The sequence below is a fragment of the Nomascus leucogenys genome, chromosome 15 (genome assembly GCF_006542625.1).
Source record: "Nomascus leucogenys isolate Asia chromosome 15, Asia_NLE_v1, whole genome shotgun sequence".
In the NCBI taxonomy this organism is placed as follows: Eukaryota; Metazoa; Chordata; class Mammalia; order Primates; family Hylobatidae; genus Nomascus; species Nomascus leucogenys.
In genome coordinates this window covers 73887838-73913146 of record NC_044395.1, presented here as the reverse complement: position 1 = coordinate 73913146, position 25309 = coordinate 73887838, and the positions used below count along the sequence as shown (strand labels likewise).

Here is a 25309-nt window from a genome sequence, read left to right as displayed (position 1 = left end):
TGCAGTGAGCTGTGATCGTGCCACTGCACTCCAGCCTGGGTGACAGAGCAAGACCCTGTCTCAAATACATACATACATATGTGGAATACAATGGAATATTATTTAGCCTTAAAAAAGAAAGAAAATTCTGACAACATGAATGGACCTTGAAGATATTATGTGGAGTGAACTAGTCACAAAAGGACAAATACTGCATAATTATACTTTTATGAGGCACTTAGAGTAATCAGATTCAGAGACAGAAAGTAGAATGCTGGTTGCCAGGGGCTGGTAGAATGGAAAGTTATTGTTTAATGTTTATAAAGTTTTAGTTTTGCAAGATAAAAAGATTTCTGTGGATGGATGGTGGTGATGGTTGCACAATGTGAATGTACTTAATGCCACTTAAAAATGGTCAAGATAGTAAATTTTGTTATGTGTATTGTACCACAATTTTTTTTACAAGGTCTCAAGTTGGGCATTAAAATGCCAGGCAATTAAAAGTATTTATGTTTAAAACTTAATTTTAAAAATAATTGACAAATATATTCTAAAATTTGTACGAGAAGGCAAAGGACCTAGAATAGCAAAAATACTCTTAAGAAAGGAAAACAAGGTTGGAAGGACTTAAACTACCTGAATTCAAGACTTACCATTAAGATACAATAATCACCACAGTGTGTTACTGGCATAAAGATAGACCATATAAGATCAATGGAACAAAATAAAAGCTTTAAAATGCACCAATACTTATATGGTCAATTGATTTTCAACAATAGTGCCAAAGTAATTTAATGGGGAAAAGATAGTCTTTTCAAAAAATAGTGTTAGAACAACTGGATATATATATTATATATACATATAAAATATATATATTATATATATAAATATATAAAATATATGTATTTATATATATCCATTATATATATACACTCATTTATATATACATCATATATGTGTATGTATCATATATATATGTATATAGCCTCAACTCTTATTTCATATCATATACAAATATTTGAATTGATTGTAGACCTAAATGAAGGAGCTAAAGCTATTAAACTTTTAGAAGGCAGCATAAAAGAATTTCCTTCCTTCTGCCTTGCCTTGCCCTGCCTTGCCTTGCCTTGCCCTGCCTTGCCTTGTCCTGCCCTGCCCTGCCCTGCCCTGCCTTGCCTTGCCTTGCCCTGCCTTGCCTTGTCCTGCCCTGCCCTGCCCTGCCCTGCTTGCCCTGCCCTGCCCTGCCTTGCCTTGTTTTGTAACAGAGTCTCACTCTGTCGCCCAGGCTGGAGTGCAGTGGCGTGATCTCAGCTCACTGCAGTCTCAGTCACCTGGGCTCAAGCCATCCTCTTGCCTCAGCCTCCTGAGTAGTTTGGACTACAGGCGTGCGCCACCACACTTGGCTAATTTTAGTTTTGTTTTTTTGTTTTTGTTTTTTTGTAGAGACAAGGTTTCATTATGTTACCCAGGCTGGTCTCAAACTTCTAGACTCAAGCAATCCTCCCTCCTCGGCCTGTAATTATTTCTTAAACAGGGCACAAAAAGCACAAATCACATAAGAAAGAAAGATAAAACAGACTTCATCAAGATTTAAAACTTTTCCTCCTCAAATAACGAGTTGAGAAAACAAAGACAAGCCACAGATTGGGAGAAAACATTGGCAAAACAGCTATTAAAAAAGGCTTCTATCCAGATTATATAAAGAACCCTTAAAACTCAGTAATAAAAAGACATACATAGTAAGTAATGGGCAAATGATTTGAACAATCACTTTATAAAAGAAGATAAATGAATAGCCAACAAACACATAGAAAGATGCTGAACATCACAAGTCATTCAAGGAAGTGCAAATTAAAATAATAATAAAATACTATTAAATGTCCACTAGAGTGGCCAAATTAAAAAAAAATGAAAATCACCAGGCTTTGTGGCTCACACCTATAATCCCAGCACTTTGGGAGGCTGAGACGGGTGGATCACTTGAGCCCAGGAGTTGAAGACTGGCCTGGGCAACATGGCAAAACCCTGTCTTTACAAAAAATACAAAAATTAGCCTGGAGCACATCTATAGCCCCAGCTACTCAGGGGGCTGAGGTGGGAGGATCGCTTGAACCCTGGGAGGCCAGTCTGCAGTGAGCTTAGATCATGCCACTGTACTCCAGCCTGGGTGGACAGAGCAAGACACCGTCTCAAAAAAAAAAAACAAAACCAAAAAAACCCCAAAAGAATAAAAATGTGAGGAACTCTCACACATTTACACATTGCTGAAGGCAATGCAAAGTGGTGCAGTCAGGCTGGAAAACAGAGTGACAAAGTCCTATAAAGGAGTGGTCCCAACCTTTTTGGCACCAGGGACCAGTTTCTTGGAAGACAATTTTTCCATGGACAGTGGGGGAGGGGGATGGTTTTAGGATGATTCAAGCTCATTAAATTTATTGTGTACTTTATTTCTATTATTATTACATTGTAATATATAATGAAATAATTATACATCTCACCATAATGTAGAATCAGTGGGAGCACTGAGCTTGTTCTCCTGCAACTAGATGATCGCATCTGGGGGTGATGTGAAACAGTGACAGATCATCAGGCATTAGATTCTCATAAGGAACACACAACCTGGATCCCTCGCATGCGTAGTTCACAATAGTGTTCACGCTCCTATAAGAATCTAATGCCTTTGCTGATCTGACAGGAGGCAGAGCTCAGGCAGTAATGCGACCGATGGCAGGTGGCTGTAAAGACAGATGAAGCTTCATTCACTTTCCTGCCGCACACCTGCTGTGCAGCCCCATTCCCAACAGGACACAGACAGGTACTGGTCCAATAAAGTGAAAGATATCCTTACCAGTAACCCAACAATCCCTTCTCCTAGAGAAATGGAAACACATGTTCTCACAAAGACAAGTATGCAAATGCACAAAGCAGCATTATTCATTGTAGCCAAAATTTGAAAACAACCCAAATGTCCATCAGCTGGTGAATAGATCCATTGTGGTACATCTATACTGTGGGATACTACTCAGCAGTAAAAGGGAATGAACTATTGGTACACAAAACATTATAGATGAATTTCAAACACATTATGCTAAGTGAAAGGAATCAAATATAAAAGACTACGTTCTGTATGACTAAATTTATATGAAATTTTAGAAAAGGCAATATTACAGGGAAGGGAAGCGGATCAGCACATACCTGAGGCTGTGATCCAGGTGAAGGGCAGGTTGCAAAGGGGTATGAGAGGCTTTTAGCAAGTGATGGATGTGTTCTGTATGTTTGTTGTGGTGACGTTTACATGACTGTATACAATTACCCAAAGCCATTAAATTATACAATTAAAATATATGAATTTTACTGTATTGTAAATTATACCTCAATACAGCTGAAGAAAAAGTCAACAACAACCACAAAATCACAGCCAAAGGGCTCTTCTCCATGGCTGAAAGATATTGGGTCCACATATTCCAGAGTCCCTTGTACTCATATCATGGCCTATTATATAAATAAATCATAATTTATTTTTAAAGTTAATCATTGCTGAACATTTGTAATGTTTATAATTTCTTTCTTTTTTGAGTGGACCAATGGAGGGGTGTAACATTCTTGTATGAGTCCCTGGAGCACTTTTGCAAGTAATTCTACATATAAAATGTGTTGGGTTATAGATTATAAATGTACTCATCTTTCTTTTTTCATATGATTTTATTCTTTTTTAGAATTTCATGTAAATAGAATCCTACCTTATGTAGTCTTTCTTATTAATACATAACAGTATATATTTGGGGGTTACATCTGGTATACTGATACTTTCATATAACGTGTAATGGTAAAATCAGGGTAATTGGGATATCCATCACCTTGAATATTTATCTTTTCTTTATGCTGGGAACGTTTGAATTATTCTCTTTTAGTTACATATTTATCTTTTATGCTGGAAACATTTGAATTATTATCTTCTAGTTATTGTGAAATATGCAATAGATATATTATTAACTATAGTCACCTTACTGATCTATTGAACAGGTCTTATTTCTTCTACCTAACTGTATTTTGGTACCCACTAATCAACCTCTCTTTATATCCCCCTCCCCTCCACACTTCCTGGCCTCTAAGAACCACCAATCTACTCTCCATCTTCATGAGATCCACTTTATTAGCTCCCACATATGAGTGATAACATGTGGTATTTGTCTTTCTGTGCCAGACTTGTTTCACTTAACACAGTGACCATGTTGCTGCAAATGACAGGATTTCATTCTTTTTTATGGCTGAATAATATTCCGTTGTGTAAATATACCACGTTTTCTTTATCCAGTCATCCATTGATGGATACTTAGGTTGGTTCCATATTTTGGCTATTGTGAGTAGTTCTGCAATAAACATGGGATTGCAGTTATCTTTTCAACATATTGATTTACTTTCTTTTGGATGTATACCCAGTAGTAGGATTGCTGGAACAAATGGTAGTCCTATTTTTAGTTTTTTGAGGAACGTCCACACTGTTTTCCATAGTGGCTGTACTAACTTACATCCCCATGAACAGTGTACAAGTGTTCCCTTTTTCCCCACACCCTTGCCAACATCCAATATTCCCTATTTTTTAAATAAAAGCCATCTTAACTAGGGTGAAATCTCATTGTGGTTTTGATTTCCATTTCTCTGATGATTGGTGATGCTGAGCATTTTTTCATATACCTGTAAACCATTTGTATGTCTTGAGAAATGTCTATTCAGATCTTTTGTCCATTTTTATTGGGTTACTTTTTTTGCTGTTGGATTGTTTGAATTCCTTATGTATTCTAGCTATTGATCCCTTGTCAGATGGATGGTTTGCAAATATTTTCACTTATTCTGTGGGTTGTATCTTTATTGATTGTTTCCTTTGCTGTGCAGAAGCTTTTTAGTTTGACATAATTCTATTTGTCTAATTTTTGTTTTGGTGCCTGTGCTTTTGAGGTCTTACTCAAAAAACCTTTGCACAGACCAATGTCTTACAGCACTTCTCCAGTGTTTTCTTCTAGCAGTTTCATAGTTTCAGGACTTACACTAAGTATGTATGTATGTATGTATGTATGTATGTATGTATGTATTTATTTTGAGATGGAGTCTCACTCTGTCGCCCAGGCTGGAGTACAGTGGCACAATCTCGTCTCACTGCAACCTCTGCCTCCTGGGTTCAAGCGATTCTCCTGCCTCAGCCTACTGAGTAACTGGGATTACCAGTGCACACCACCACACCCACTAATTGTTTGTAGTAGAGATGGGGTTTCACCATGTTGGCCAGGCTGGTCTCCTGACCTCAAGTAATCCACCCGCCTCGGCCTCCCAAAGTGCTGGGATTATAGGTGTGAGCCACTGTGCCTGGCCACATTTAAGACTAATCCATTTTGGGTTTTTTTCATATGGTGAGAGATAGGGGTCTAGTTTTATTCTTCTGCATATGGTTATCCAGTTTTCCCAGCACTATTTATTGAAGAGATTGTCCTTTCCCCATTGTATATTCTTGTCACCTTGTCAAAAATGTGTTGGCTGTACATGCGTGAATTGATTCTAGGTTCTCTATTCAGTTCCATTGGTCTACGTGTCTGTTTGTATATGAGTATCATGCTATTTTGGCTACCGTGGCTTTGTAGTATATTGTGAAGCCAGGGTGATGCGATGCCTCCAGTTTTGTTTTGCTCTGGATTGCTTTGTTATTTGGGTCTTTTGTGGTTCCATATACATTTTAACATTGTTCTTTTCTATTTCTGTGAAGAACATAATTGGAAAATTCATTGTGAAAGGGATTGCATTGAATCTGTAAGTAGCTTTGGGTAGTATTGACATTTTAACAATATTAATTCTTTCAATCCATAAGCATGGAATATTTTTTCAATTTTTGTGTGTTCTCTTCAATTTCTTTCATCAGTGTTTTATCGTTTTCCTTATGGAGATCCTTCACTTCTTTGGTTTAATTTATTCATAGGTCTTGTATATTTTTGGTAGCTATTGTAAATGGAATTGCTTTCTTGATTTCCTTTTCAGATTGTTCACTGCCAGCATATATAAATACTACTAATTTTTGTGTGCTGATTTTGTATCCTGCAACTTTACTAAATTCATTTATCAATTTTAACCATTTTTGGTGGAGTCATCAGGTTTTTCAAATTATAAGATTATGTCATTTGCAAACAAAGATAATTTGATATTTTTCTTTCTAATTTTTCTCTTTCTTTCTCTTGCCTAATTGCTCTGGCTAGGACTTCCAGTGTTATCTTGAATAAAAGTGGTGAAAGTGGGCATCCTTGTCTTGTTCCAGATCTTGGAGGAAAGACTTTCGATTTTTTCCCATTTGGTATAATGCTATCTGTGGGTTTGTCATATATGGCCTTTATTGTTTTGAGGTATGTTCCTTCTACACCCAGTTTGTGGAAAGTTTTTATCATAAAAGGATATTGAATTTTATCAAATGCTTTTTCAGCATCTATTGAAATGATCATATGGATTTTGTCCTTGGTTTTGATGTGATGTGTTATATTATTGATTTGTGTACGTTGAACCAGCCTTGCATCGCTGGGATGAAACCCACTGGATGATGGTAAATGATCTTTTTAATGAGCTGTTCAATTCAGTTTGCTAGTATTCTGTTAAGGATTTTTGCATCTGTGTTCATCAGGGATATTGGCCTGTATCTTTTTGTTGTGTCCTTGTCTGGTTTTGGTATCAGGGTAATGCTGGCCTTGTAGAATTAGTTTGGTCCTCACTCTTCAATTTTTTTGAATAGTTGGAATAGAATTGGTATTACTTCTTCTTCATATATATGCTAGAATTCAACAGTGAAGCCATCAGGTTCTGGGCTTTTCTTTGGTGGAAAACTTTTTATCATGGCTTTGATCTCATTACTCATTATTGGTTTGTTCAGGTCTTCCATTTCTTTGTGGTTTGATCTTGGAAGATTGCATGTGTCCAGAAATTTATTTTTCTGTTTTCCAGTTTGTTGTTGTATAGTTGTTCATAATAGTCTCTGATTCTTTGCATTGCTGTGCTGCCTGTAGTTATGTCTTCGTTTTCATTTCTAATTTGATTTGGGCCTTCTATGTTTTTTTCTTAGTGTAGCTAAAAGTTTGTCAATTTTGTTTATCTTTTCAAATAACCTATTTTTAATTTTATTGATTTTTTTAATACTTTTTTTAGTCTCAATTTCATTTGTTTCTGTTCTGGTCTTTATTGTCTCTTTCCTGCTAATAATTTTGGGTTTGTTTTTTTCTTGCTTTTCTAGTTCCTTGGGGTACATCGTTAGGCTGTTTATTTGGAATCTGTTTTTTTGATGTATGCATTTATTATTATAAACTTCCTCTTAGTCTTGCTTTTGCTATATCCCATAGATTTTGGTATGTTGTATTTCCATTTTTATTTGTTTCAATAAATTTTTAAACCACTTTCTTAATTTTGTCATTGACGCATTGATTGTTCATGAGTATGTTGTTTAATTTCCATGTGTTTGTATGGTTTCCAGGTTCCTCTTGTTTTTGGTTTCTAGTTTTATTCCATTGCAATCAGAAAATATATTTAATATAATTTCAACTTTTTTGAATTTGTTGAGACTTGACCGATTGAATTTCCACCTTTATGTAGTTTCTTTTTCTTGCCTTACTACACTGTCTAGAACCTTGGTATGTTGAGTAGATATCTTAATGTAGGCATTCTTGTCTAATTTGCAACATCAAAATAAATGTTTTTATTGTAAGCTGATTTTTTTTTTTAGTAGATACTCTATCAGTTCAGAAAGGTTTCTTCTAGTCCTAATTTGCTAAGTTTTTAAAAATCATGAATGGACATAAACAACATTTATTTCTCACAATTCTAAAGGCTGAGAGGTTCAGGATCAAGGTGCTGACAGATTCTGTATCTTGTGAGCACCATTTTCTGAGTTTGAAAATGGCCTCTTTCTCGCTGTCTCCTCATATGGTGAACAGAAAGGGAGGGCTCTAGCCTTTTCTTCTTCTAAGGGCACTAATCCTACCATGGAGTCCCTAACCCCATGACCTCATCTAACCTTAATTACCTCCCAGAGACTCCACCTCCAAATATCATCACATTGGGAATTAGAGATTCAACATATGAATTTGGGAAAGGAAGGACACAAATATTAATTCCACAGCAGACATTGAATTTTATCAGGTGTATGTGTCTTCATCTATTCAGATGATCTATGATTTTTCTCTCATCTTTTAATGTGAATTACATGGGTTGATTTTCTAATGTTTAATTAACCTTGCATTCTTAAAATGAACCCCATTTTGCCTTCATTACGCTTTACATACATTGTTACTCTTAAACTGCTAATATTTTGTCAGTTTCTATTATGCATGAGATTAACCTATAATTTTCCTTTTTCATATTGTCATTGTTGGTATTTTAGCCTTATCAAATAAATGGGAAAGCATATTTAGAAACACACTTTTTGTACCTTCTCAGATTCCTTTAACTGCCTCCCTCTTTCCTTCCCTTGGTTGGCACCCCACACATGCCAGGTTTCCCCTTCACTTTTGAACTTTAATAAAACACCACATTATAGCACATGGATCTCAATTCCTGAACAGCTGCTAAGTCGGGATGATGCAACACAGACGAAATGGCAGTAATATCCTTGTTGGGTGAATGTTACTCAATGAGAACTGGGAGATGGGAGCTTACCTGACAAGAAGATTACCCCCTTTTCTCTCTTCCACTGACTACTCCAAGATATTGTTCCTCCTTGCAACCTTTCCAAAAACATCCACATTCCAAGAATCTCACATACTGAGTAACCTAACATGTCCCTTTTGACTTACTATGAAGTGGTAGTCAATATAGTAATGCATCACATCACATTTCATTGGATTTCCCTTGCTTTATTTCTACTTTTCTCTCATTCATACTGTGCTGAATTTGCATTTCCCAAATAGAATATTAGCATCTTTTTCGAGATGGAGTCTCACTCTGTCGTTCAGGCTGGAATGCAGTGGCATGGTATCAGCTCATTGCAACCTCTGCCTCCCGGCTTCAAGTGATTCTCCTGCCTCAGCCTCCCAAGTAGCTGGGATTACAGGCAGGTGCCCACCATGCCCAGCTAATTTTTGTATATGTAGTAGAGATGGGGTTTCACCATGTTGGCCAGGCTGGTCTCAAACTCCTGACCTCAAGTGATCTGCTCACCTCGGCCTCCCAACATGCTGGGATTACAGGCATGAGCCACTGCACCTGGCCAAATATTAGCATCTTAACCCTTGCCTCAGGCTCTGCTTTCTAGAAGACCTAAACTAATACCAAAATTGCCTCCTTTGTTCTATGCACTGGAGTATTTTATGTAAGATTCCATAATTTTGTTCCTGTAAAGTTTGATAGAGCTTATAAACCATCTAGGCCTGGGTTTTTCTGTGTGGAAATACTGGGAAGCACTGTTATCTTTAATGATTTTAAGACTATTCAGTTTTTCTACATCTTCATGAGACAATTTTCATAAGTTATAGTATTTAAAGAATTCACCCTTTTATCTATACTTACAAATTTATTGGCATAAAGTTTATATAGTATACTTTTATTACTTTTTATACTTCTATTAATCTTTATATGACCTGTAGGAATGCTCGTATTTTCATTCTTATCATTTTGGTTCTTTCAGTCTTGCCAGGGTTTTATATATTTTATGAGTATTTTTGAAGAACCAACTGCTGACTTTGTTGATCTCCATTGTTTTCTACTTCCAAGGTTGCTCTTACCTTTAGTAGTTTTTTTTTTTTTTTTTTGGTGTTCATTTTGTTATTGTTTAACTTCATGTATTGAATGACTCATTTTTAGTCTCTGTTTTCTAATATGCACATTTCTAAGCAGGTCTGCCTATATGCTAAATACTGCTCCAGCTGCATTCCACATATTTTAATAGGATTTGACAGTTTTAAATAATTTCCGTGACTTTTTCCCATGACTAATTAGAAATGTTTATTAATTCTCAAATACATGGAGCTTTCCTAAAGATGCCTTTTATACTGATTTCTATCTTAAATCCATTGTGGTCAGAGAATACTGTGTGTATTGTAGCAATCCTTTGAAATACATTGAGACTTGCTTAATTTGCAAGTACAGGTTTTCATTTTTCCATATGTGATTGGAAAAATATTAATTTGACAATTTGGGGATATAGTATACACACAGTACACACAAACATATATGGATTTTCAGTACTTCAAAATTTCTACATATTTCCTGGTATTTGTCTGCTTGCTTCATTAATTACTGAGAGATGTATGATTTTGAGTTGTACTTTCTTTTGTTGCTCTCTCATTTTTCTTTCATATCCTTATGGCAATTGTATTAAGTGCATACCAGTTTAAAATTATTTCACCTTCATGAATGTAACCTCTTATTACACAGTGATATTTTCTATTAATGCTCCTAAATAAACTTTGCACTTGAGTCCTTTTTTAGGGTCTGCTTCTTGGGGGAACCTAAACTACGACAGTTCATCTCCCCGGTATGTTGTAGCACCACAATAGCTAAGACTCCCACCTGTGGTAAATTGGTATTGGGCCCATGCGGAAGGGGATACACTCACTTACGTAATCTCTAGAATGATAGAGAGATTGGGGTGGTGTTAATTATAAGGATTGTGGAATAGGTTGGTTGCTGCTAAGTGCAATCAGTGCAATGATGGAAGGCAACATCAGGCTCAACTCAGGGCATGGTGTCAAAGGACTCCCTGGCATTTAAAGTGATCCTCAGCTCATGCAGCTAGAGGACAGACTGTGCTAAAAACCAAGCTAGAAGTTACAAATAATACTGAATTGACAGCCCTCACAAGTATCCTGTTAAAGTCAGGCACTAATAGTTAAGGAGTGGGACCCTAAACATGGGGTGGGAACATCTGGATAGAAATGCTGAGAACTCCGAACCTCATGTACTTCTGAACCCTCTGGGTCAGCAGTCCACTCCCTCCTGCAGATGGGTAACAGGCTTCCTTGCTTGGAGACCATGTCAAGGCCTCAACTGAAATGAATGCCCCCCAAGATGAAGTGCTTGCCTCCTCCAAGGCCTGCCCCACCTCCTGTTGTTGCTTCTAGACCAATTACTAGGGTAAAGCCTCAGCATGGTCCAGCTGGGGAAGTTGGGTCCTTGCTTCAGGAGGAGAGGGATCATCAAGACAGCTGCAGGATTTGGCTACTCTTCTCAGCAGGAATTGGGAGAACATGCCTGGGAATGAATCTTGAGGACATGAGATTAGACTAGATTAGGGATGGTTTATCAGTATGTGGGATACTGTTTTACAATTCAGGATTTAACATCCCAGCAGAAACCTGAAGCTGATATTAACGTGCTGCTGGATAGCTCCTTGAAGTCTGGAGGAAATGATGGTCTACGGTAAATGAGGTGGAGATGCTAGAACTGCCCTGCAGAACAGAGGCAGGGCTCAGAAAGTTCAAAGTGGCAATGCTCCTGAGATGGATTTGTAATTTATGACCAGGACACCCACTACCTATGTGCCAAAGACATTTCCTTCATTAAAACCAGAGTGAATGCATTAGTGAGTGAGCTGTGCTGTTGGGAAACTCTGTAGTGGTTTGAAGAACACAGTTGAAAATTTTCCCTTGTGTGAACAGACGATAGGAGTCTGGAACAGCAGAGCTCCGGTGACAGCACTTAGCTGTCAGAGGCAAGGTAGTTATTACCATAATAGGTAGCAGGAAATGGCAAACAAGGATGCAACCCCACAGGGATCTGTGGAGATGGCAAGATAGGGATAAGGTAGATAGGCTGCTTAACCGTTCTAATAATAAAATATTAAGATCAGGAGAGATGTCAGCTGCTGCAGCAAACATATATATATATATATAAAATCACCATTCCTCACTCATCCTTTCAGGATCTAAGCCTATTCTCAGACCCACAGACCACCGATCAAAGGAGAGGCTGGGGCACTTAAGAATGATACTAGGATGCCACATGAGGGTATTAAAGGGGTCTTTAACCATTTGCCAGTGTCTATACACTGAAAAAATGGAATCATGAGTATCTTTTTAGGACTACTGGATGTAGAACCTTGCTTTTTGGCTTAAGACGGGATTTGGCAATTTTTTTCTGTAAAGGCACAGATAGTAACTATTTTAGGTTTTGTGAGCTATAGACTCTTTTTGCAACAAATCCACTGTGCCATTGTCATGTAAAAGCAGCCACAGAGAGTAAGAAATGGCTGTGTTCCAATAAAACTTCACTTAAAAAATAGGCAATGGGCAAGATTTGGCCCATGGGCCGCAGTTTCCTGGCCTTTGGCCTTGGACATGATCAATTTTTGTAACAATTCTGTATGCACTTGAAAATAATGTAGTCTCCAATTTCGGGGTTACTTTGTATTTTGTATTAGAACAGCACATTAAATCATGCTGTTCAAATTCTTACATTTTTGGGGTCTGCTTTATCTGTAAGAAACTGAATGAGTTTGTTTAAAAAAACTCCCACTATGGTCATTTGTCAAATTTTGCTTTATATAATTTGAAGCTACGTTATTAGGTGCCTACAAGTTTAACATCTTTATCCTTCCTGGTTAACTGAAACCTGTGTCTTCCTGAAGTAATCTTCATTAACTCTAGTAGTAATTTTTGCCTCGAGCTATACTAGTTTGAGGTTAATAGAGCTACATCAGCTTTATTTTGGTGTTTTGATAGTATACATTTTTCATTCTTTACTTTCAATCATTCTGTGCCTTTATATTTTAGTTAGTTCCTTATTAATAGCACAGGGCACAAATTAAAAATCTGAGCTTCTTGGAAATCTAAGCAAGTGGGAAAATATTTGCTGAAAATATGCAGTCAGGTAATCAGCAGCCTATCTGCTACTTGTGATAACCTACTTAAAATCAGGTGCATGGGGCATTATGGGGCATCAAACAGGACAAGGGAGGCTTTGAAGGCAACTTTACCCACTAACACCTCAGAGGCTTACACATTATTGGAATTTTATCAGTTGCTCACACTGATTACTTTATAACTATATGGCTTCCAATTAGTAGTAGCTATTTATATTAGTGCCCTGAAGCAATAAGGCATGAAGAATTCAATAGTACCCTGCAACATATTTGTACCCTGAAGCAATAAGGCAGGAAGAAATGACTAGGGGTTTCCAGCAAAGTTGCTTGTTCCTTGATCACACCAGAACCTTCCTCTTTGCTCCTCTAGTCTCTTTACTCAATGATGTTGGTTTACCTAGAGGGTCACTCTCTGCTGAACTCAAGGTGACTGGAACCCTAGGCACTAACAAAGGATGTTTTTGAGGTATTAAAGTACCTTGTTTTAGAGGAGGAGGTAGAAAGGTGTCATGAGTGGCCGCACCAGAACTGCAAGGAAGGAGGTGCTGTCACCTCTAAATTCTTGCCACTTACCAGCTTGTATGACCTTAACAAGGGCCTCTACCATCTCTAAGGCTTCAATTTCCTTATTGAAAAATTAGAAATGATTCCACTTTTCAAGAGTATTTGGGCTAAAGAAAATGGTGAAGATGCTTGGCATAGGACTTCAACAAAATGCTAAATCATTTCCTTCCCTCTGCTCTGAGCAATTCACTGGACCGTGGCATTCCTTTCAAATGGTGGCTTGCTGAAAATCACCCCTTTTCAAAGGGGCAGGCAAGTTATTTCTCTGTTCATGCTCCCCTCCAGAGCATGCTTTGCCTCAGACTTCAACGAAATAAGGAGAAGCAAGACCCTCTGAGATCTAGTTCACACAAATGAAGGATCCCAAGGTACGTTTGAGTCTCATTGTCAGAAGTCCAAGATAACCATCGTTTAAGAAAGTTCTTTGCCCCCAAGCCAGATTTCTCCTCTAGTCTTGAGCTGCTTCCACAGTGCAGTGAGCCAAGATGCATGAACCCCATGGTGATGCTGAGGACAGGGGTTGGGAGGAGTTATAGCTCAATGTGCAATCCCACTCCTGAGAATTTAAGTACTGTGTATGAAACAGCCATGCTGTATTTATCTCTGTACCCCATCCTCTGCTCTATCCCTCATTCCTGGCATGTGCCCAACAAGTTGGGTTAACAGCAACAAAAAACACTCAATGGTTGGGCTGGTGTGCTAAGGCCCATGGGACTTGGCTTCTCAGGGTAAGTCTGGGATCGACAGACAAGCCACTCTGCAAAACTTATGTCAATTTTAATGAAGCACTAAAGAGTGAGATAGGCAAGTGGATTGATTGACTTGTGGCTATTTTTTAAGAAACCCTGTTAGATATAACACCTAAAGTTCCAATTATCAAGCTTGGTGGACACCTTCAAAAGGATGAAAGCTGCAACCTCCTTTACTCTGTCTTTCATATCATCACTCACAATACATAAAGCACATTTCATTCCTAACAACATACACTTTTGCAGATAAAAAAGGTGACCCACACTTTCATTTTCTTTATTTTTCATTGATACCGTATGAATACAAAGTTTCTAGAAAGCTACAAAATGTCTACCACTTTATCAAGAAGGCATCAAAATGTGTCACTTTGCAAAGACATGAAAACACCTGCAGGAACTGACACAAAAATAGCATTTTTAGAGTGATGAAATAATTGCACTTAACTGTCATGGGTATTAAAGTTATCACACATATGTACCGCAAAAGCTAGAATACATTTTTTTTTTTTACAAAGCACTTTATAAAAAAATTCTCTGCACACAAATCCTATAATTTTCATATAACTATCATACTAAAGATAAATTCACTTTAAAGCCAACACTTAGAACATTTTAAAACAAAAAGGTACCAGTACCTAAACACAGACGTTAACAAATACACGAATACTGTACTGCCAAGAGGTTTAATCAAATGCCTTTTGAAAGTTTCTGCAAATAGGTTAAGAAAACATGTGTGAGAATTTGCCCACGCCCACCCCCATCTCTCCAATCTACCCAAGAGGAACCCAGTTACCCGAAGGCAGGTTCCACAGCCCACTCCCAGCAGCAGTACAATATCAAAGGAACCACTGACCAGATGAAACGCTTACATCACAAGCCCATTTTATACACGTGACACAAAGACACAGACTGTGAGAATCCCATTAAGTCATTTAGAATGTGAACAAACACACGTGGCAAAAACCGATTTACATAAAATTTAAGTGTATTATTAAAGAATTAAAGGCTATTCAGGTTTCTTTTTTAAATGTTACAAATTTTTTTTTTTTGTCATTTTCAGGCACATACTGTTTTTGTTTTTACTTTTTTTTTTTTCCTTGTCTGCAGTCACGAGCCTATTGAAAAAGGCCTACAGAAGTAAATCTTTCAAGGAGGTAATAGGGAGATGTATTTTTTTTTTTAAAGAAGTGCAGTTGATATCTAATTTACACAGTGAAACTAATGACAGAAAATAACTAATGAAAAAAAATCAGAGACTGGTTTCCAATTGATTGACACCTATATCTGTCAGCCTCTCTTAGAGAAAGGGGAAGGAGAAAAAATATCTTATCATGGAAGGCAGATAAAACAGTCCACCTGACAGAGGTGGAATCTGATGGAATCTGACCCCATTTCGTGATAAACGAGAGGAAACATAAATGCCATCTCAAATACTAAAGCGATGTAGTGTAGCATGAGTGACTCAATGCAAATTCACAGAGTAAAAGAAGTTACGGCTTAGGAAGTAGGACATTAAATACAAATATTTCATCTTATTTAATGGTGCATGACTTCAGTGAAACTACCCTTTGCAATGCAATAAATTTTAAACCTTCATTCTTAACGATATAAGCAACGACTTTTAAGAGAGAAAACTATTGTCAAACAAAGCACAGTAACAGTTGAAAAGAGAAGCAGGAAAACAAGCATTTGACTAATTTCTTCCACACTGTGGTATAGTGCTGGCCGGGAGGAGTTGAGAATTCCAGCAGCTAACTATAACTTAGGTTGAGTACATTTTCTTTTCATTTGATAGTTTTTGTTTGTTTGCACAAATTTCCATAAATACAACTTGGAGTGGATAAGAATCACTCCTAAAATTTCAGAGCCCAGAGAGGATATTCTTAAAGACACCAGGTAGAGACACACAGAACATATGTATTAAGAGTTTAGAGGCTAATTTTCAAAGATGTCTGATGTTATTTTTACATCTATATTAGCAAAGAAAATCTTTTTTTCCTGGTTTCTTTTTGGCTGGTGTTTGGCCTTCTTGTCCTTTTCACTCATCTTCCTTACCTCTATCAGCTTTCCCAATTTCTACAAGGTTTGGATAAAAGCCAACAAAGACTTTAAAGAGTTGCCCCTTTGAGGGCTGGAACATTCTTTGAAAATGCCAAATTGTGAATGGTGCTCTTTGGAAGTTTCTCGTAGCACATTCATACACAATACTCGGAGTCAACATGTTTGCCCTAAGAAGAACACTTCAATTGTAACGACCCTAACTCACTTTTGTTTTGTTCTGCACTGTCGTCTCAGTTTGAGGCTTCCAACTTTCAAAATGGTATCATTGTGTAAACCAGATAAGTGCGCACTGTCATTTGAATGGAAAAGAAAGTCTCCACAGAGACTGAACACGAACACAAGGAGGAGGAGAAAGCTGTAGTATCTGTCCACCGGCCGAGATTCTGTCGTTTGTGCGGAAGTCCCCTCATCCGGACGCAGGGCTGGGTGATGAGGTGAAATGACACGCTAGGTCATTGGCACACACAAACACAACAGTTTCTGGGGTCCTTCCGCTGAAGTGTGCTATGGATGTTGGGAGGCCCCCACTGGCAGACAGACTAGCAGCAGGCGGGGACCACGTCGTGCTCTTGTGAACAGAGGCCTGTGGTTGGTTACTCATCCTGGTAAACCAAAGGCATTACGGTGATCTCAAAATATTTTTGGTCTCTCTACAAATTATCGTTATTATGGCAGCACTTTTCTAAGCTGGAATCTCAAACCAAAGGCACTTTCATGCTAGAGTGCAGAAGATTCACAAATAGCTAAGTATTTGGTCATGAATTTAAAAGGCAACATTAAAAAGTACAATTTGCTTTTCATAGTAAACTATGAAGTTGCAACCTTTTGTTTTGGTATATACATTTGAGAGTGTGGTGAAAGAACTGACTTGTGTCCAGTTTCGGATTTTAGACCAGTCAGTTTCCTATAGAACTGGAGAAAAAATGGGCTTACAAAACAAAACTGAAGACAATTTTTGCTTGTTTTGTTTCCAATATTGGGCCAATTCGTAAATGAACATTAGGAATTGGTGTAAGAAAAGGCTGGCGGCATGACTAAGGTATTACTAAGGCACTGCTTATGGGAACACTTTGGCAGCTCTGAATTGAAAACTTCCTACAAAAGTAACAGTAGTAAGAGAAATGCTTCCAGCTTACAAAAGGGCTCACAGTTCCAAGGCAGCCTTTTGCACTGCATACCCTACATGCAACATCTTAAAGATTTAAGGCTTTTCAGAAATGCCATGTGCAGGGCTTTGCCACAGAAACACCAACATAAAGAAATAAGCAATGCAGACATATCCTCCTAATGTCACAGGTGTGAACACTGACAAACAGAATTAGTTCTACTCTTCGTTAGTTCAGGTATAGTGTACCAGAGCATATACAAAATTATACAAATTAATATGTACCTGGTTTGTAAAACTGACTGTCATCTCAGATGATTTAAATAATTTATAGTTGCACAAAAACAACTGCTAAAGCCACCATAGTACTGAAACCTTAAGAAGACTTGGGTTTAAAAGTCATTCGGGGACTTTTGACACCAAGTACTTGGAACGGGGGCTGTTTTTTGGCTGGTCTGAGTGCAGGACTTTGCTGCTAGGATGCTTACCAAATAGAAATTTGACTCAGAGCCTGTGGCTGGGGAATTGTCCTCAGGAAGTAAAATGGCTCGCCAGCTTTCCCACCTGCTTATGGATGCCTCAGATAGTAACGGTCAGACAGGACACTTCAGTGTGGGAAGCAGCATCCGGTGAGGCTGTGCTCTGGCACAGGGGGATCCTGAATCTCCCCATCTCTTCTAAGCTGACCTGTCCACACATTCTGAGGGATTAAGCTTAGAGCACCAAAGAACAGCAGCCTCCCCCAGGAGAGGCCAGGGACCAAAGTGGCAGGAACCCTAGACAAGTCTCTCCCTTTTTCTGTCACTAACCAGCTGGGTGACTCTAAACATGTCACCTCCCCTCTGGCCTCAACTTTCTCATCGACAAAACGAAGGACAGTAGACTGTGCTTTCAGCTCAAGACAGAAAATTTATCTAAGCCCTCTTCTGGTACCAATCCCTCCATCCATCTCTAAAGGTGAAATGTTCCAGAGGTTTCAATAAATTTACAAAACAGCATTGATTGTAAGGCAGAAACTAGAAGAAGCCCAGAGAAAATATGCTGAAATAAGTAAAGGTTTGATGATGAGACCCATGAGAAATAATGAAAATTGCTGAGACTTTTTTTTAACCCCAGTAAACTAAGGGATGAAGGTCAAATCAGAAACACTCTTTAAACAGATGTGAGTTGATTAAAGGGATGATGGTGACCAGCTGTTCCCAACTTCCCCAGTGCTGAGTGAAAGAATACTTGTAGCAAGAGAGAAATCGTGAAACAGAAGTTTTGAAACAGGATGAAATGTGGACACAATGTCACCTGCCTCTTGCAAGGCTCTAGGAGAGATGCTTTCACGGGGTAAAATGAAAGGGAAAACAATTTCAAATGTGGTCATTGTGACCTGTAACATCTTGGGCAACAGGTCTTGACTGGGGATCATTTTGCACCCGATGGGATATTTGGCAATGTCTGGAGACACGCTGGGTGGGGAAGAGGTGCTAGTGGTACTACTGGGTAGAGGCCAGGGATATTAGTAAATCTCCTACAGTGCAAAGGACAGCTCTGCAGAACAAAGAATTACCCAGTCCAAAATGTCAACGGTGTCAAGGTTGAGAAACCCTGGTCTCAGGTAGCTTGGGCCATTCTGGGGTTCTAGAACATGTGTGAAGAAGTCTTTGTTTTATTCTCAACCTCTATGATGGAAATGAATGCCCAGAGACCAGAGCCCCATTCTGCAGCTCCTCCCTGTTTAGCTGTGGAAAACTGGCCTCCAAACTCTGCAGTGACAACACAAGACGGCCGTGAAGCAAGCCTGGCACCAGAGGGTCTCGAGGGGATACTGCACCTGGAAGAGAAGTGAGATGGGGCTCTGGGAAGGCTTCTTTATATGCTTTAGAAAGCTTTCATAACAAAGGGAGACTGCCATACAGAAGGAAGGACAAAAGACAGATTCCGATTAGATGTTGTGATGCCAATCTCACAGAAAGTCTAATCTGGGAGAGACAAAGAGAAGCCCACTGGGATGACTGGACCAGTGGTTAAGATGATAGGGAAAATACCTGTCCTGGAGAAAGCTTTAGAAGAACAAAACAAGAAGTAAACTTTTAAAAATCTTTAGAAATGTTGTAAGAGCAAGGAGTAAACCTCAAGGTCAATCACAGAAACCCAGAAAACTCAACTGCAAAGGCATTCTGAGCAAGAGGATGCAAGTGGTGAAGCACCAGGGGGTCCAGCTGACCCTGTGAGGTCAGCAGACTGGGCTGTGTCCGTCTCTGCGCCAAAAGAGTTGTCCTCTAGCTGTTCTTCTTGGGTCCCAGTATTTTTGTGCTTTGGAAAGGAAATCCCAAGAGCCCTCCTGGCTGCACTGAAAAGTCCCATTCCTGGGTAGAATATGAACCAGACAGCATTCCCATTGAAGTTCCAGGATAGCTTGGCTTCTAGCCATTTGTGCTCGGCTGGTCATATATTCCTGGTCCTGGGAGAGGATGGGGCTTCCCTTAAGGAAAGATGCAGGAAATAAAAGCGAAAGAAATATCCCTAAGAGGGGTGTTCAAAAGAAGTCACTGTAAATGTGACGACTGTGAAAGGGGACACTTGGGGCAATCCTTCACAGGCCAGCCTGGAATCAGGGAACCAACAGTAGTATGCTTATGAAGGGCAGAGGAGCACTGTCCCAACTGGTTTCTAGAAGGAATGGGCATTCCAAATGGGGACAGTTTTGCACTTTCTCCTCTGGTCTTCCCAATTTGGGAGAGGTCAGGCTTAGTCAGTGTTTTGCTGTTTCCCACGAGCCAGCCACACCCTCGTGTTCGGGACCACAAGATGCTGACTGATGTAATAATACAAAAGCAAGGTCAAAGCAGGTGTTGAGACAGGGAAGGGGGTGTGTAAGTTAACTGGATGTGGTAGAACTAAGTTTTTTATTTTCTAGCTTGGTGGAAAAATCTTGACACGTTTTACAAGTTAAAAAACTTATTTCATGTTCTATTGTGTGCACATGTTCCTACCACTTATAAAAACATATTTCTTTGGGAAGCTGGAGGAGTACTCCCTGTTCTCTCCCCAGTGAAACACTTATGGGAAATAACTCAAAACATCTGGCCACATCAAACCAACTCTGCCTGGGCAATGCTCTGGAATACTTAGACTGGAAAGTTGAATCTCTCCTGGCAAAAGAATCTCCCAAATGAGCCTATTTGAAAAGGTCAGAGATGGGTAGCTGGGCCTCTTAAACCTAAGTCAAACAAGTACTGTAACTTACTGAGAGAGGCTAAGGAAATGGATGTGCTTCGAGAGGATGTATCTAAGTCTACAGACACATTGAGATATACATACATATCAGCACCTAGCAAACTGAGTGACATTAAACAAGTGTTCACTAAATGTGTTGAGTAACTCTATATGTGCATTTGTGTGTATGTATACACATACCTACACATATAGCCCTAGTTATAGCAGGTTAATATGCATATTGGGTCACTAGAAATAAAGAATGTATCCACAGGCTGGTGAGGATGCTTACAATTTTCTGGGGAGCAGAGATGCTAAAACTGATGAGCCTTTTACTTGTCTAGTTGATGAAATTTTCTCCCAGCCACAGATTCTGTATACTTTGCATCTCACAGTGCAGTATTCAGTATTCATGCCAATTTAAAAATTTTGTTATTAAAATTCAGTGGTTCAAATATTTACTCATCTTAATAAAAAATTTGGTTGTCCATATAAAATATAACTGCACACACAAGACTATAAACATTGTAAGTTTAGATTTTTTTCAGTATGTATCTACTTATTGCAAAAAGAGCCATCTTTTCTTTTTCATTAAATAATCATCACATTAGTACAATACAATTTTATATTTTTTAAATATACTATATATGTTAAGGATAAGGGGTGAAGTTTTCTTCCTTTGTAATACCTGTTCAAGAGTTTAATGGATTAGGAGATTAGTGTTAACCTTGAGGAAAAAAGTACAAATTTGTCTCATTAGGACACTTCTACCAAGCATTTCTTAAGGCTATAGTTTAACATTTGGTTTCAAAAAGAAAAAAAAGGTTTCATTTAAAAAATAATTTAGTGAATTACATTCTTTCATAACTTCCACCCTAATTAGTTACAAAGATAAGTCTAAAGATTCTTAGTTTTGTGTACTAATTTACATTTATATTTAAAGATTAATTTTACTTGTATCTTAAAACAAGAATTTTATGTTGGAAAAAAGAGAACTAAATACATTTGTATAAAGGCTGTAAATGTCCCATGGCAAATGCTCTGTCTCAATATTTTCTACCACAATTAGAAACAGGGCTCTGCAGAGAGAGACTTGGGTTGTTCAGGTTCACCTTTCCCGAGGAATTGTGGGCTGCACATCTGAAGAACATAGAGAAACAACTCAATTTCTCTTTTTACAACTGTACCAGAACTTCACAGCTACAATGATAGTATGAACACATGAAAAAATGACTTCACTCAAACAAGATTTAGAAAAGTCGGGGTGACCTCGGGGCCAGGGCACCACCCTGTGTGGTGAGGTTTACAGTCAGTCGTTCAATAATGGAGAGAGAGTGTGTGTGCACATATGTGTGTATGTATATACAGATATCTATATATATAAATAACCATGTTCAGTCCTTTACAAGCCTGTAAATATGATGTTGTGCTCCATGTTCACTATTTGAAACTTCAAACACACAGGCCATGCAGAGGAGAGTTTCTTGTGTATCCCTGTTTGTTACCACCTGTTAAGATAAAAAAAGGTATGTAAGTATAATACCACACGGATGAAAACATATTCCATCTGTGTATGATGACTATGACTTAACTGGAGAAGAACGAGTCTTAAGTCCAACAGAGATTTGCTCAGCCTCACTCTGTGTCCTCTAACACAGATTCAGAACACTACAACTATGACCTGAAGCCCGTCTAAACTTGGTTATCATAAGTAAGAAATACCTTCTAGATAGGGTCAATCATAATCTATGCCCAAGAAAGGACCACAAAAATTAGTGCATTTGTGTTTTCGTTTTTTAGGGGGCTGATTTCTTTACAACAAAGAGAATTCTCTTTAATTCTGTCCCACAAGGCAATCATTTACTCTAGGAAATTGTCTTATTTTTTATCCGAATTTTTAAATTGACAAGTAATAATTCCAGCCCCTACCTAAAAGAATAAAGTCTTGCAGTATATATATTTATGGGCTACAATGTGATGACAGATGTATATACCTTGTGGGACGATTACATCAGGCTAACTAACATACCAAGCACTTCACATACTTCTTTGTGATGAGAACATTTAAAATCTACTCTTTTTTCCCATACTAGTCTTAAACTTCTGCTAAATCTTGTTTCACAACAGCCAAGGACAGAGAAGCTGCAGGAGTGCCTCCCTCACCACCATATTAACCAGTAGTGCCTAGACCCAGAAAAGTATCTGCTGAATCAAGGAACAGTGGGATAGGTAGAATCCCGTGGAATGACATTCTTTCCATAGACATGGGCTTTATCTTTCAAAATGTATTGTGAAATACTCATGCTTCCCCTTGAGGCTCTTGAATCCCTCTAATTATCCCTCAGATTTTGAGTTCTCCAGCCCAAATCATTGCAGCTCCCTCCACACCACACAGACCCTGACTCCTTTCTGTCCTCACTCTGGTCTCAATTCCCCATGCTATTCTCAGAAGGAACTTTCTAAGAGCAAATCTAATCAAGCAAAAACACCAAACGCCATCGGTGACTCTGTTACTTTTGTGTTTGATTACGCCAAAGCATTGTTTGAATGACAACATTTTGAACTTGAGAGCCTCTTCCAGTTTGTCACAGGCCTAATTTCCCTCTAAGTATCAGGCTGCTTCCCGTTTAGTTTCCCTTGCTCTTAAGGTATCCAAGCTTCCAGTCCCTACCTAAAGAATAAAGTCTTACAGTACATCTCATTTTTCCCATCATAGCATGCTATACAGTTGGTAAACACATACAGGCGTGTACAATTTTTTTTCTAATGTCCATCTCATCCAGTAGAATATAAGTTTCTAAGGAACAGGGGCCCTGTTTCCCAGCAACTAGCTTGAGGACATGGCACACAACAGTCATTTAATAAATATTTGCTGGGCCGGGTGTGGTGGTTCACGCCTGTAATCCCAGCACTTCGGGAGGCTAATGCGGGTGGATCATGAGGTCAGGAGTTCGAGACCCGCCTGGCCAACACTGTGAAATCCCGTCTCTATTAAAAACACAAAAATTAGCTAGGCACAGTGGCGGGAGCCTGTAATCCCAGCTACTCAGGAGGCTGAGGCGGGAGAATCACTTGAGCCCGGGAGGCAGAGGATGCAGTGAGCCAAGATTGCACCACTGCACTTTAGCCTGGGCAACAGAGCAAGACTCTACCTCGAAAATAAATAAATAAATAATTGCTGAATGAATGAAAATTCACATCAGAATAGCCAACAAATATTGTGTTTACTATCCATCTACTCAGTATCAAATGCTTTACAGATTGTCTCATATGATATTATATGACCTCTAGGAGTGGGTGCTCTTTGACAGGGAAGGAGCTGAGATGTTCATTTGGTCATGGTTGCATATTCACCATGCAGATAGCTCCCAACTGTTTCTTCCTCAGGAAACTTTCCTCAGCTTCTGCCTGAACTAGGTCAAATTCCCCTGTTCTACGAATGCCCTGTGTCCCTCTGCCAGGTAGCAAGAGCTACAGTTTTCATTTATTTTGTGATGACTTGGTGCGTGCCTGCCTCCTGCACCAGACCCCCAGGATGGCAGTCCACCTGCCTAATTCACCACAGCACCCCAGCCCCTGGTACCTAAGTACCCATGGGATGCCCCTATTCTTAGCAATCAGAAAGATGTCTGTTTATCCATCGAGGCAACATCCCTGAGAATCCCTACCTCATCACTCTGCACTTGAGAGGTATCTGTTTCACGAGTACACTGCAGCCATCATTTGCTTGCAATGGTTTATTTACCTGCCTCTTTCATCCTGAAGGACCATGAATTATTATGTGACAAGTACTGGGTTTTATTTGCATTGTATCCCAGAAGGCAGTACCATCTCTCACAGCTTAGCTGAATTAAAATATTTCAATGATAATCTCTGAGGTAGAAAGTGCAGACTTGAGCATTCTGTTTATAAATCAAGGTGAAACTGATGTTTGAAGACTAAGTGACCACGGCCATAAAGTCTTACACTCAAGTCTTTTGATTTCATGACCATAAGATACCTTGCAAAGTCTTTTCTATCCATTCAAGTCTTTTTTTTTTTTTTAAGTTCAGCTTTATTTATCTATTTATTTTTATTATACTTTAAGTTTTAGGGTACATGTGCACAACGTGCAGGTTTGTTACATATGTATACATGTGCCATGTTGGTGTGCTGCACCCATTAACTCATCATTTACATTAGGTATATCTCCTAATGCTATCCCTCCCCCCTCCCCCCACCCCACAACAGGCCCTGGTGTTTGATGTTCCCCTTCCTGTGTCCAAGTGTTCTCACTGTTCAATTCCCACTTATGAATGAGAACATGCAGTGTTTGGTTTTTTGTCCTTGTGATAGTTTACTGAGAATGATGGTTTCCAGCTTCATCCATGTCCCTACAAAGGACATGAACTCATCCTTTTTTATGGCTGCATAGTATTCCATAGTGTATATGTGCCACATTTTCTTAATCCAGTCTATCATTGTTGGACATTTGGGTTGGTTCCAAGTCTTTGCTATTGTGAATAGTGCCGCAATAAACATACGTGTGCATGTGTCTTTATAGCAGCATGTTTTACAATCCTTTGGGTATATACCCAGTAATGGGATGGCTGGGTCAAATGGTATTTCTAGTTCTAGATCCCTGAGGAATCGCCACACTGACTTCCACAATGGTTGAACTAGTTTACAGTCCCACCAACAGTGTAAAAGTGTTCCTATTTCTCCACATCCTCTCCAGCACCTGTTGTTTCCTGACTTTTTAATGATCGCCATTCTAACTGGTGAGAGATGGTATCTCAAATTTATTTCTATCACTGGCTCTGTGACCTCAGGGTGGCCTGACATTCT

At 38.8% G+C, this 25309-nt stretch overlaps 1 protein-coding gene across 5 annotated transcripts in view; it reads right to left on the bottom strand.

Annotated features, from left to right (window-relative positions):
- Window positions 1–14365: 14365 nt before the first annotated feature.
- Window positions 14366–25309, bottom strand: part of TEAD1 (TEA domain transcription factor 1) — a 271344-nt gene continuing 260400 nt past the window's right edge. For all 5 annotated transcript variants that reach the window (XM_030828914.1, XM_030828915.1, XM_030828917.1 and 2 more), the window contains one exon: window positions 14366–21990. In XM_030828914.1, the coding sequence (XP_030684774.1) occupies window positions 21877–21990 (114 nt within the window). In that variant the 3' untranslated portion in view covers window positions 14366–21876. The remainder of the gene's footprint in view (window positions 21991–25309) is intronic.